The sequence below is a fragment of the Actinia tenebrosa genome, unplaced genomic scaffold, assembly GCF_029948245.1.
Source record: "Actinia tenebrosa isolate PJP-AT-01 unplaced genomic scaffold, QUT_ActTen_1.0 PGA_scaffold0__85_contigs__length_37466705, whole genome shotgun sequence".
Lineage (NCBI taxonomy): Eukaryota > Metazoa > Cnidaria > Anthozoa > Actiniaria > Actiniidae > Actinia > Actinia tenebrosa.
This window is the reverse complement of record NW_028292569.1, coordinates 35,745,580-35,758,847: the sequence shown is the minus strand read 5'-3', so window position 1 is coordinate 35,758,847 and position 13,268 is coordinate 35,745,580. Positions and strand designations below refer to the sequence as shown.

Sequence of the window (13,268 nt, the reverse complement as noted above, 5' to 3'; positions counted from 1 at the left end):
AAGAAAATAAATCTTTATTTGAATTTGATTCTCATATCAAAATACAAATTCTCCATACATCATGAACTTCGATCGTTAGCCAATCAAATTTTGTGTAATAAACGCCAAGGAGGCAAATGTGAAGCGAGAAAGAATCGCTAGCTATTTTAAACATTTATCATTCTAAAACTTTAAAACAAATACAAAGAAATGTCCAAAGATTGAATAGAAATCTTAATAAAAGATTTCAGAATTGATTATCTTTACGAAAGTGATCAAAAGTGGATAACAAGTGTCACTGTGAATGGAATTCTCGGTTGAAAGAAACGTGGTTTTGCTCAATTTGACAGCGAGAAAACATGGCAGCGAAGTTGATTGTTTCGTCTTGCCTCGAGAAGATATTTTGTGGAGCTGAAGAGCTATCGCTGGAAAAAGTTTGAAGCTGCTGACTGTTTCCTTGAAATACTTGTATTCTTTATTGGCGGTGCATTTAAATCATGAGAAAGCACGTCGCTGAACAACCGCAGCTGTCCTGACGGAGGACGTGTGTTGTAGCTCCTGAGGGAATTCTCTTTGCGGTGACCAACGAGAGATTTTTATGATATTACGATCAGAAAGACCTGCATGAGACCATAGGGTTATGCCTGTGGCCCTGACACAAGTCAAAATTTGGAACTTTGTCTTCAAAATACATTTTTGGGGGCGTTTTTTTCCTCGAAAGAAACTGTAAATTTTTAATTTTTGAACTTGTACCGGGAAAACACGAAAGTTGTGAGGTCACAACTGTGTTTACATATCCTCATGCAAACATGGCTATCAACCAATCACAGCGTGCGTACTATTTAATTTATTTTATAAATTGGATTGCTCATGAAAATAGTCTCTAATGCGCATGCGTCCGGTTTTTCCGCTCTGTCAATCAATATACAAAGGAAGTACGCCTTTAAATTTTGGGATCACGACAATTTCACATTAAACATAGTAGTCTGTTGTTAGATGAGATATACAAAAGATGGAGTTTCAGTCTTTGTTGTTTCGGAATTGTCATATGCATGACACGCGCCTATGATTTTCAGTTTTTCGGCTCATTTTAAGCTCCCATCTCAATCCATGTAACTTCATCGCTAAATCATTAAAATAACGGTCCAAGACTTTTAATAAGCTAACGTTTTGATTTTTGTTAATCTTAAATTTAATTTTCATAATACCTTTAGTTTAGTGTTTTTCTTAGACTAACCTGTGAATGAAGTGCAAGAGGAAACAAAAACAATACAAGATCAACAATTTATTGGAACAAAACACAAAATGAGGTTATTAGTAACTGTATGTATGACCTCCAAGTGGTAAGCGCGTGATCAGCGGGCGCTTATAAATGCAAGCCCTACTAGGTATGCATAAATTAAAAAAGCTGTTGAAGGCATATTGATTTCAACCCCTTATATGTTCTCCTTTTCTTTGGCGTTTCTTCAACAAAGAAAAGTCAGATCAATAGACTGCTTCTTCTCATCCCTAAAGACTGACATTAGAGGTGGCAGTTATATTTGTGTTATTGTCAAATGTACACCAATATTGCGGCTGTGACTTCAGGTAATCGATTTATTCAGTCTAAAAGGTGCGGAATCATGTTCACAACTAAGTCATTGCTTCACGTAGGCAGCGCCGGATCCCGATATAAGCACATTTATCAAAACCGGTTAGTGAGGTATTCTGAAGGTTTAGTACTTTTAGGTAAAAGGCCTGGGTCGAGGGCCAAAAATCGTTTTATTTTATGTTGTCGTTTTTCACTCGATCCTTACCAAATTAAATTTGAAATCGACGCATAACTTTATGATCTTTAGTTTTTAGGATGAAGAGGCGGTCACGTAACCTTGATCCTCAATTGCTCACGAAACCATAAAAAAATAGAAATAAAAAGGGCAATGGTTATCATCTGTACCTAAAACGTTATGTTGTATTTCCATATATTCTTCATAATAAAAGGTATAAGGATACGTCTAAACACCTGGACTATCTTTGCTTATTTAGGGTAATTGTTTGATTGAACAAGCAGTTTATGTGTCCTATATTTTGCATAATATCATCTAAACGAGCAATTGCAGGTCAGGTGATAGGGCAGAGTCACCTACGTCTTCTGTGGAGAAGTTTAAATACACCATAACGTAAGTTTTATGAGCAAACGATAACCCTCTGCTCATTTTAATTCAAAATTTTGGGGCTCGTGGAAGTGAGGTCCAAGGTCACTTGACCAACTCATCTAAAAATAATTTTGCTCTAAAAACTCAAACTCAAACTCAAAATATATGAAAAGTTATAGTTTAATGCACTTTATGTCATTCCCATTAGCATGCAGGGTCTGTTAATTTGAACCTTGGTTTATCAAACCAAGTGGTTGGTACATGCTCGTCTCATTATCATCACGCGGGACTCCTGTACGAAGAGGTTCGTACACTGGTATTCTGCTGTCATTATCATTACGCGGGAGTCCCGTACGAGGAGGTTCGTACACTGGTATTGTGCTGTCATTATCATCGCGTGGGACTCCTGTACGAAGAGGTTCGTACACTGGTTTTGTGCTGTCACTATTATTACGCGGGACTCCCGTACGAGGATGTTCGTACACTGGTATTGTGCTGTCACTATCATTACGCGGGACTCCCGTACGAGGAGGTTCGTACACTGGTATTGTACTGCCACTATCATTACGCAGGACTCCCGTACGAAGAGGTTCGTACACTGGTAGTGTGCTGTCACTATCATTACGCGGGATTCCCGTACGAGGAGGTTCGTACACTGGTATTGTGGTGTCACTATCATTACGCGGGACTCCCGTACGAGGAGGTTCGTACACTGGTATTGTACTGCCACTATCATTACGCAGGACTCCCGTACGAGGAGGTTTGTACACTGGTATTGTGCTGCCACTATCATTACGCGGAACTCCTGTACGAAGAGGTTCGTACACTGGTATTGTGCTGTCACTATCATTACGCGGGACTCCTGTACGAAGAGGTTCGTACACTGGTCTTTTGTGGTCCTGTGAAGTGTTAATAGGCAACAATTCCTGATAATGACTTGGTCCATTAGACGTACAGGGTATCTCATTGACAATGGTCTTGACATGAATTTGATCACCATGTGGTTGTTGCAATTCGACAGAATCGTGTTCAAAAGTCGAACTTAATGCTGGACTAGATCCCGATTTCATAGCGGACGATGATGCGCTCCTTAATTCGATTTCATTCTAAAAAATAATAACATAATTGCAAATTAAAGAAAATTAAATCGAAAAACAAAGTTATTGATACCAAAATTTCAGGAAGTTGCATTTACACCATTGAGCTTCGTTTCTTTAACGCTTTAGCCAATATTTAGGGATCGATCACCGTGTATCAGCAGCAAACTATAACTTATAAAATAAATATTAATTATTATTGTTTTTGTATCGTAAGTGACTAAGTTTTGAATTTAATTTTTTTCTAGCCCATCATAACAAAATTTGATTTAAACGACCAAAATGTAATAATGAAAGCTTGTTTTTCAAACAAACGTAACGAACAGAAGAACATTATATGATGAATTCGAAAATAAAAACATACTCAAAACCATTGATAGAATGCTAAATTTAAAAAATACGGTATAAGTCTGTACTTTTTTTTTCTTGGTTGCATGAACATCTACCTACTTCGTATGTTTCATCATCCACTTCTTGCTGATTAGTTGTCCTACAATAATATGAGATAAAATAAATAAATAAATATAACGTGATAACGGTAACGCATAGAAAATTATTATTTGAATAAGTAGTTGTAGCAGCAAGAGAACTTAGTGAAATGTTATCATATTAATTGTCTGCAAATAGAAAACCTACGAATTCGAAATAAGTGAAAAAAATACTTACGTTTCCTCACTTGTGTTTCTTCCGTTTTCATCTTGTTCAGGGGCCGAACTTAATGTTGGACTAGATCCCGATTTTATAGCCGACAATGATGTGTTACTTAATTCGATTGCGTTCTAAAAAATAATTTCAAAATTAAAGAAAATTAAAGAAAGAAAAAAGTCATTGATAACTAAATTTCAGGAAGTTGCATTTAAACCATTGAATTTGGTTTCTTCAGTGCTTTAGGCAATATTCAGTGATCGATTATCGTGTATCAGCAGCAAAATATAACTTATAAATTATACATTTACGGTTTGAAGCACGATGTGTTAAAAACATTTTTGACGTTTCGTCGTCTACGCTGTGGTAGTCTTCATTAGAATGAGGTATGATAATAGGTGCAGAGTTTTTATAGTTGTTTAGTTGTTTTGAAACATCCAAAATGTTTTTAACACATCGTGCTTCAAAACTTAAAAAACCTTATGTATAATCTATATAAAAACACGAAAGCCTCAAGACTATAACTTTATAAAATTAATATGATTTTTGTTTTTGTATTGCAAGTGAATGAGCTTTTGAATGTAATTTTTTTCTAGACCATAATAAAAACATTTTATTTAAAAGACTCACCATGGCCAAATATAATGAAAGCCTGCTTTTGAAACAGACGTGACGAAAAGCCAAGAACGCGATGAATTCGAAAATAAAAACATACCCACACCCATTTATAGAATGCTAAATAATAAAAAGTTTGGTATATTCCTGTATCGTTTTTTAGTTGCATGAAGATCTACCTACTTCGTATGATTGACCATCCACTTCTTGCTGATTAGTTGTCCTTCAATAATATGAGATAAAAACAATTACATAAAACGTGATAACGGTAACGCGTTGTTAAACAATTGGGAATTGTAGCAGCAAGAAAACCTAGCGAAAGGATATCATATTAATTGTCTGGAAATAGGAAACCTACGAATTCGAAATAATAAGGATAAAAATACTTACGTTTCCTCACTTGTGTTTCTTCCGTTTTCCACTAAGAAATAATTAAGCCATAAGTCATGAGTTAAATCAGTTATGTTATTAATATGTGTTAGTAGTTTATATATCGATGTGCTGTAACAATTAGGAAAGTAGCTGGAAGTAAGGCCGGGGCTTTCGAATAAAAGTCAAACACTTATTTCAATAAAGTTAGTCATCAAAAACCTAGAAAGCGGAGATCACTGAGCATCATGGGAAACTTTTCATATCAAAAAAGCATATATATACAAAGCTTTCTTAATACAAACTGCAGCTCGATGATGCTCAGAAGAGGTGAGACTGTAACCGGTAAAAGATTCGCAAGTCCATGAACATGAGCGGTTGAACGAGTAAAATGAATCTACCCATGATCCTTGTCGGCCTCAGCTTTATAGCTTTTCAGGTGACTAACTTTATTGAAATAAGTGTATATTTTAGTTCGTCGTAAATCATAGTTTTTATATGTACCACTAGTCTTGAATTTGAATACACCTAATTGAAAAAAACGTGGCCGGGTTCAAAAGTGGTTATATATCATCAAAGCTAAGACCGAAGGGGAGCATGGGAAGACAAACAATTATGCTAATTTCATGCGTATTGCAGTTTTCCCTTCCTGTGCACATTTTATGCATCATGGCTTTGGTATGTTGTCAATCTAGGTCGGCTGACTTTGCTCTACTGTGCATTTTTACATGTCTATATGCAAATATAATACACATTTAGGAGTACCCATAATCCTTTTCTGTCTTAGCTTCCATAATATGACCATCTCGAACCCGACTACGTTTTTTCAATTAGGTGTAAATCGTAGCGTTTACACATACCATTGGCATTGGTCTTTTTCCACGTGTATAGAAAATGTAGTACGTTAAGAACCAGCAAAACAACAAATATCGGAGCTACGACACCAACACCGATAAGAACTTTGAATAAAAATATATGTTGAACTAAAATATACATATATCCTTCAGATTTTATACTGACAGGCGAAATATCCCATTATTTATTATATACTTTTGATATACTTGTATAATTTATATCAAAAGGGTCGAAACTTATGCATATTGCAACATATATATATATATACACACACACTTGATTGCAAAAAGGTTGTAGAGTGCATTTAGTAAAAGCGTGAAACTTTACAAATACTAAATTGTACTATTTTGTACAAATTAGTAATTAGTAAATTTAGTGTGCACGTGCAATCACTGAATCGCGATTGTGCGAATAATCAAGTCAAACGCAGTCGAGCGCGTTTTAGAAACGCTTGTATACAAAAAGCAACAAAACGACTAGGTATGATTACTTTTGTAATCAAATCAAGTCAAACGCAGTCGAGCGCGTTTTAGAAACGCTTGTGTACAAAATGCAACAAAACGACTAGGTATGATTACTTTTGTAATCAAATCAAGTCAAACGCAGTCAAGCACGTTTTAGAAACGCTTGTGTACAAAATGCAACAAAACGACAACGTATGATTACTTTTGTGATACTGAATGCCGTGTATATTCATTGACGTTTACAGCCAGCCAGAGTATTTGTAAGTTGAGCAAGCTACAATAGAGTAAGTAGCACTTATTCTTCTAGTGTGCCAAACCATTTCGCTTGCGGTTATTTTAGCTTTAGATGTATCTCGTGCCTTGATTTTGCAGCAGCGCGAAGGAATAAAAATTTTAAAACCTTTTAACTTGCGTATGGTGGATATTTTAGCTTGAAATGTGTCTTGTGTCTTGATTTTGCAGGAATTGATAAAAGCGTTCAAACCATTATACTTGTGTATTGTTAATATTTTTTTATTCTACGCACGTGTCCATTTGCTCTTCAAGCTTCAACTAATTTTTAACAAAATAGTACTATTTAGCAATTAGCGTTTCACGCTTTTATCAAAAGCACTCTAATTTACATTTTTACCTATATCTAATGAGTTTCAAGATATCATATGAGATGCAGAATGTAAAAAAAGTGACTTATTTATCTTCTATTGTATCAGACACATGATTAAGTATTGCACAAAGTCCACTTAAAATGCTTTCAACACAAATTGTAATGACTAAGCAATCGTATTTAAGCATGTTTACGTTCTGCATAATATAATATTGCATTTTGGGTGTGTTCTTTGCACAATTCTATCATTAAGAGTGAAATCCAGTTTAGAATCTTCAATATTTCATTGCTTACATTTTGAGTGTTTTCCACTTGTGTCTATATAGCTGGTTATAGTGTTACCTTTATAACCTATAAACAAAGGGAAACTTTTGTTAGTGAAGCCCATTATAACGAAGCTATTCAATTATGTAGTCAAGCTATTCAAGGATCTAATCTAGATATATAGTATGAATTCGTAATGAGCAGGGATATATGGGATATAAAGCCGTACGAACAACAAAGAAAACCGTATCAAGTAAAATAAAATAATGACAATAACAACGAACTTATTGAACGGGAGTAGGGTGGAGGGTGGGGCACAAGTTTGTAAGACACGAGCTACTGAGGCAAGATGAAGTGAAGTTAAATCATGATTATTTCCACGTACCACTTGTGTTCGTGTCAGTTGTCGGTTTAGTCAGAGGTATGGATATTGTCTTCGCCATCACATCATTGTTAACACTTTCTCCGTATTTATTCCATGCAGTCACTAGAAACGTACAGTTTTTTCCGTATTGAATACTTTTTGTAAATATATACTCCAGAACTGTTGAATCAATTATATATATAACTTTTGTCCATTTAAAGTCATCTTTCTCTTTCATGTAAATGGTATACATTATGATTTCTCCTCCATTGTCATCTGGTTTTGTCCATGTCAATCTGACAAATAATTCTACGGTATGGGTGATGCTTATTGTTAGTTGAGGAACACCTGGTTTGCCTAGATAAGAACATAGTAACGAAACAAAGCTTAGGTTTGTAATCTCTATTGTCTCTCGTTTGTTGGAAAGATTAAGAATTAGTTTAAATTAAGGTAAATTGTAAGGCTGGAAGGTGTAAATGAAATCGGTTGACTTTTTTAAATTGTTTCTTAGATTGAGAGATTTTCTAAGAAAAGCATGACAAAACATGTGCATATATCACAATTTAAAACAAATTACCTTGTTTCTTGGTAGAGATGACCTTCAATGATTCTTTGCCATATCCATCAACGTTTCGAGCATACACTTTGACCGTGTACTGTGTATTCGCTTTCAGTCCTGTTATAACAGTATGAGTATTCACTGTAATCACTGGTGGTCTGGTACTGACTTCAACCTTGAAGCCAGTGACAGGACTTCCACCGTTATCAGCAGGTCTGGTCCATCTGACAGTTATGGATGATGCTTCTACATCGTCTATTGTTATGGTTACAGGACCTGGGGGAACTATATCAAATCAATTGAAATGTCAAAAAAAACCTTTACTAGATTACCTGACTAAATCTTAGAATATGTAATTAAATGTAATTAATTCCTGTGGCATACCTGTAACGATGAGTTGTACTTTACTAACTATAGATGATCCTGCTGACAACACCAAAGTACATGCATATACACCATTATCAGCAGTAGTGACATTAGAGATGACCAGAGTAGCAGTGGACTCTTTACTGATTCGAACAGTAGGAATTAATAACCTGGTAGGACATTGGCTGTAATCGATAGCCCATTGCCATCCATTTGTACCATTTTCACTACCAATAACTGATCGTCTGTTCTGAGAATCGTAAAACCTCCATTCTGGTGAATTCAGACCAAACTCTACGCTCCTGTTGTCAACGGTGTAATCCCACACGAACCTGGCAGATTGTCCTGTCTGTACGTACAGCACACTGGGAGGATGGTGAGTGAAACGTACTGCGGTTTCTGAACCATGTAAAAGGAAGGAAATTGTAACGGTTGTTTTAATTCTTTTGAAGCTTCATTTTTTGATGACGAAAAAATATTTTCTTAATTAAAGTATACTTGTCAAACCTAATACATAAATAGCCATTACAAATCCGGTATTAGTAAGATCATTGTGTGCACCTATATCAGTAAAAAATAAAGATCATTGTGAAATCGTGTGAATACAACCAATCACAGACGAGGGAGGCTTTCGAGGTTGTTTCATGGACTATAAAAAACAAAGAAGGATTATATACACTCATTTGAAAAATCGTTGCCGGGGCACATGGCCATGGGAAGTACGTTAATTAGATGCATGTTTTGACTGGCGACCCGTCGCATCATCCACTGTTTTTAATACGCGTTTGGCATTCTAAACCGACTGCATGGATGGCGCAAATGAATAAATTATAATTATGTCATTTAGCGTGTGCCATTTCGGTCTCAGCTTTTATGTTAATGGTTTCTGAACACGACAGCTATTCTTCAATTGAGTGTACATAAGAAGAGAAACCGCGCAAATAACTGCAAATATTTTGGTCGCTTAGTCTCGGTGAGCATTATTGTTCATGTTTTGCATTTACATTGCATAATCTAACTCGTAGTTCTGCCAATTGAACGATGAAAGCATCAAGTACTTTGAATAATAAATCTGCGTCAGTTTTATTGTTAAAATCAAATACCTTATAGATTTTTTATAGTTTATAAAAGGTGATTACGCATATCGAACATACAACTTGTTTTTACCATTGTCCTGAAGAAGAAGAGAAATAATTAACTTACCCACACGAGGAAGTAAAAGCAAAATCCAGATTATAATAACTACTGAGAGCGAAATGTTTTGATTTTTGATGAAAGTCATCTATGAATGGGTCGTCACTGTACTATATGGATGAAGATCTTGTAGTGATAATATATTTCATGTATAAAGAACGACCAGAAGGCCTACACACTAGCAGACCATGTTTTGACTCTTAACATTTGCTCATTGTCAAATGAATAATTGTTTGTGGTTCATCGAAGGTTGACCTTGTGTTTACGCTCAATCAATCAATAAACTTTATTTAAAGAGGGTAAAACACGTAACAGTACTAAAAACTGACAAACCTGTGGCCCTCTATAAAAGAAAAATCAATATCTAACACACACACACTCTCTCTCTCTCTCTCACACTCTTACTCTAACTCACTCTCTATATATTAAATATTTATTTACATATATATGTATAAAAGTATATGAATATGTTAATAGAATCTTAAAAATTGAAACCTAATAAAATTGAAACCTAATAGAATAGACCAAATGCAAAACCCACACCAATACAGGGCTCAACCCGTGAACAAACCGATCCGGCGCGATCTGTGACTTTAGCGCCAGATCCTCCGTCCACAAGCCAAGCCCCACACCACTGTGAGTTTCGCTCTTGGTCTATACTAATCGTTAATTAGTTAATTAGAATAATTATGAATGGAAGATTAGGTCTGTTTTCTGTTTCTTCATTAAACTGTTAAAAAGGCTCTTCTTAAAGGATTTAAAACTACTGGATTCCTTTAAACTCTTATGGAGACAATTCCAATCCTGAATTGACCTTACAGAAAAAGTACGACCGCCTTCGGTCGTTTTCTTGTAAAATGGGCAATTAAGATTAAGTTTACTAAATCTAGTATTTCGATTATGAACGTCGGAATTGATTCTTAGAGTTTCATTAAGATATGGCGGCGTAAGGCCATTTACCCTTTTAAAAATTAATGCAAGACGATTTATATAAGAGTCAGCAAAAAATGGTATCCAGTTTAAAGAATTAAATATAGTTATTGAGCTACTATAGCAATCAGAACTAGTAATTATTCTAGCTGCCCTTTTTTGCAATTTAAAAACCCTACTTTCAAACCCCTGATGCTCGTACGCCCATACAGACGAACCATATAACATTACTGGCTTAATTACTGTATTGTAGTAAAGTTCCCTTTGATAACGTTTCAAATAGGGGCTAACTTGCCTTAGTAATCCAATACGCTTTGTTAGCTTTTTGCAAAGGTTTTCTTGAATATGGTTGCTAAAGTCTAGGTTATCATCCAACTCAATGCCAAGCAGCTTGTGGTGCTGGACCTGTTCGATGGCCTTGTTGTTTAGGTTAATGTTTAGAGTTTCATTAATTCCATCGCGTTTACGCAATCTTTTACCAACGATCAACATGGCTTTGGTCTTGTCTTCATTAATTACCATCTTGTTAGCTTGTGTCCACATTTCAATGTTATGAAGATCATTGTGCAATGACGAACTAATATGATTGGGCTTGTCCCATTTAGAGCTTGCAGAAAGTGTAGCATCGTCAACATATATATCTAAAGTGAAAGTTCCGAGGCTCAGTGGTAAATCATTCACAAATAATAATAGGAACAGGATCGGACCCAGATTTGATCCCTGAGGAATTCCATCTGTTATCGGCACGACTGAAGAAGAAATGTCAGATAGTTGGACATATTGTTTTCGGGTTGATAGATATGATCTGAACCAATTAACTGTGAGGTCTGTAGCACCATACAAACTTAGTTTGCGTAACAATATGTCATGATTGATCACATCAAACGCTTTTTTAAAGTCAATGAAAACGAGGCCAGACAATTGATCATTATCCATATTAAACAAAAGTTTGTCTGTTAGTTTAATTAGTGCGGTTTCGGTTGAATGATATTTGCGAAAAGCTGACTGATTGGTATAAATAAGATTATTGTTTTGAAGGTAATTGAGCAGAGAGTTTCCAACATGTTTTTCTAATATCTTAGAAAATGTACACAAGACGGAAATTGGACGATAGTTCTTTTTATCATCTCGAGGACCATCCTTGTGAATAGGAGTTACACGGGCAATTTTCCATGTTGATGGGAAGACTGCTGAAGAAATTGAAAGGTTTAACAACTTGTGAAGTGGAAATGCAAGGACTGGAGCCACTGTTTTAAGAACACGGGCACTTATTCCATCAGGACCAGTTGCAATATTAGTTGGTATCTTGTTGATAATTTCTGCGGTCTCATTTTCCGTTAGTAGAGGGATTTTGAAGATAGATTCAGCATCAATACGTGATCTAATAAAGTTCTGCAGTTTTTCATCATTACAACCGCCATTATTTACTTCATTGCTGATATTCAGTTGAGAGGTGATGTTAACAAAATAATTGTTTAATGAGTCAGCGATCTGGGTTGGTTCGGATGCGATGCCATTGTCAGTTTTCAATGCACTAATCCTTGTTGCACTTTCGGGTTTCCCACTGAGGGTACGTAAAGCACGCCAAATACCTTTAGAATTTCCTTTGTTCCGTTCGATTGATTCACTGAAGTACAGGCGTTTTGACTTTTTAATAAAATTTACAGTTTTACACCGAGCTCGTTTGAATTTGTACCAGTCATCAGAAGAATTAGACTTCCTTGCTCTTTTTAGCAGTGAATCTCTCTCTCTGATTGCTTGACCAATTTATTTGTTGAACCAAGGAGGCTGAACTTGCCTCTTCACGCGTTTCTCTCTGATGGGAACGTGTTGCTCTAGAACACTATTTAGTAGCGTCTCGTAAGTGTGTAGAATATCATCTATATCATCAAAGACAAAGCCAGCATCCCAAGGGACAAGAGAGAGGTCGGATAATAAATCATCAATATTCCAAGTTTTCATATTCCGATATTTTACTGTTATGTAATCCGAGTTCGGCGTTTCTGCATATTGGCGGGTGTATTTTCGCCGAACGAAAACAGGTAAATGGTCGGCTAGGCCAATAGCGGGTATTTTGACATCAGTAATAAATTCAGGATTTGTTGTGTAGAAATGATCAAGGCATGTTTTGCTGACTGGGCGCGTAACAGAATGAACCAGTTGGGTGAGATTCATTGTTTTTAAGGCCTTACTAAGCGTATGTTTTTTATAACTTGGTTGAAGAAAATCAATGTTAAAATCACCCAAAATGTGAGTCTCCTTGTTTTTAATATAAGCTGTTTCAATGTTTGCTTCTAAACAACGGTCGAAAGCAGCGTTTGACGAGGGTGGTCTGTAAACAGTTCCAATTAACAACGAGCGCCTCGACTTATAGGGACAAACATTAAGCCAGAGAATTTCAATATCACTCTCTTCAAGTTCAGCCGCGCGGCTTACCTTCAGGTTATTGTTAACATAAGCCAAGATTCCACCACCATTTGTTTTACCAGCTCTATCTTTACGATGCATTTGATAGCCTGGGATTGCGTACACTGAGTCAGTTTTTTGGGGTTTCAGAAATGTTTCAACCAAAAATAAGATGTCTATTTGTTGGGAGCTCAGCAATACTTTAATTTCCTGGAATTTAGAGTCACTGAGTCGGTTAACATTCCATGCACCGATTGTCAAGCACTTCGTAGAAGAGTTCTCGTCAAAAATAGGTTGCGTAGAAAAATAATATTTTCGCAGTATAGGACCAGGGTTTATTGCTACATCTCCACACAAAATTAATCGATTTAGGTTGAAACTAACAGTTGAATTCGGATTCTTGATGTGAAGTAGCCTTTACC

The 13,268-nt window shown here is 35.9% G+C and overlaps 2 protein-coding genes across 3 annotated transcripts; both read right to left on the bottom strand.

The window, feature by feature from the left end:
* Positions 1–2,276: 2,276 nt before the first annotated feature.
* On the bottom strand, positions 2,277–9,709 carry LOC116288354 (uncharacterized). 2 transcript variants are annotated; one of them, XM_031695122.2, is made up of 11 exons: positions 9,520–9,709; positions 8,335–8,715; positions 7,969–8,235; positions 7,413–7,748; positions 7,058–7,114; positions 5,701–5,799; positions 4,862–4,892; positions 4,655–4,694; positions 3,878–3,990; positions 3,662–3,701; positions 2,277–3,220 (listed from the first exon to the last, which is right to left on the bottom strand). In XM_031695122.2, exons 1-11 carry the CDS (start codon positions 9,596–9,598, stop codon positions 2,336–2,338), a joined length of 2,328 nt encoding a protein of 775 aa, XP_031550982.1. In that variant the 5' UTR covers positions 9,599–9,709; the 3' UTR covers positions 2,277–2,335. The 2 variants fall into 2 exon arrangements, with proteins under 2 accessions (XP_031550982.1, XP_031550983.1); XM_031695123.2 differs by lacking the exon at positions 5,701–5,799.
* Positions 9,710–10,021: 312 nt separating this feature from the next.
* Positions 10,022–12,948, bottom strand: LOC148914181 (uncharacterized). The gene is made up of 3 exons (XM_089026573.1): positions 12,239–12,948; positions 10,736–12,067; positions 10,022–10,169 (listed from the first exon to the last, which is right to left on the bottom strand). Exons 1-3 carry the CDS (start codon positions 12,946–12,948, stop codon positions 10,022–10,024), a joined length of 2,190 nt encoding a protein of 729 aa, XP_088882699.1.
* Positions 12,949–13,268: the final 320 nt, after the last annotated feature.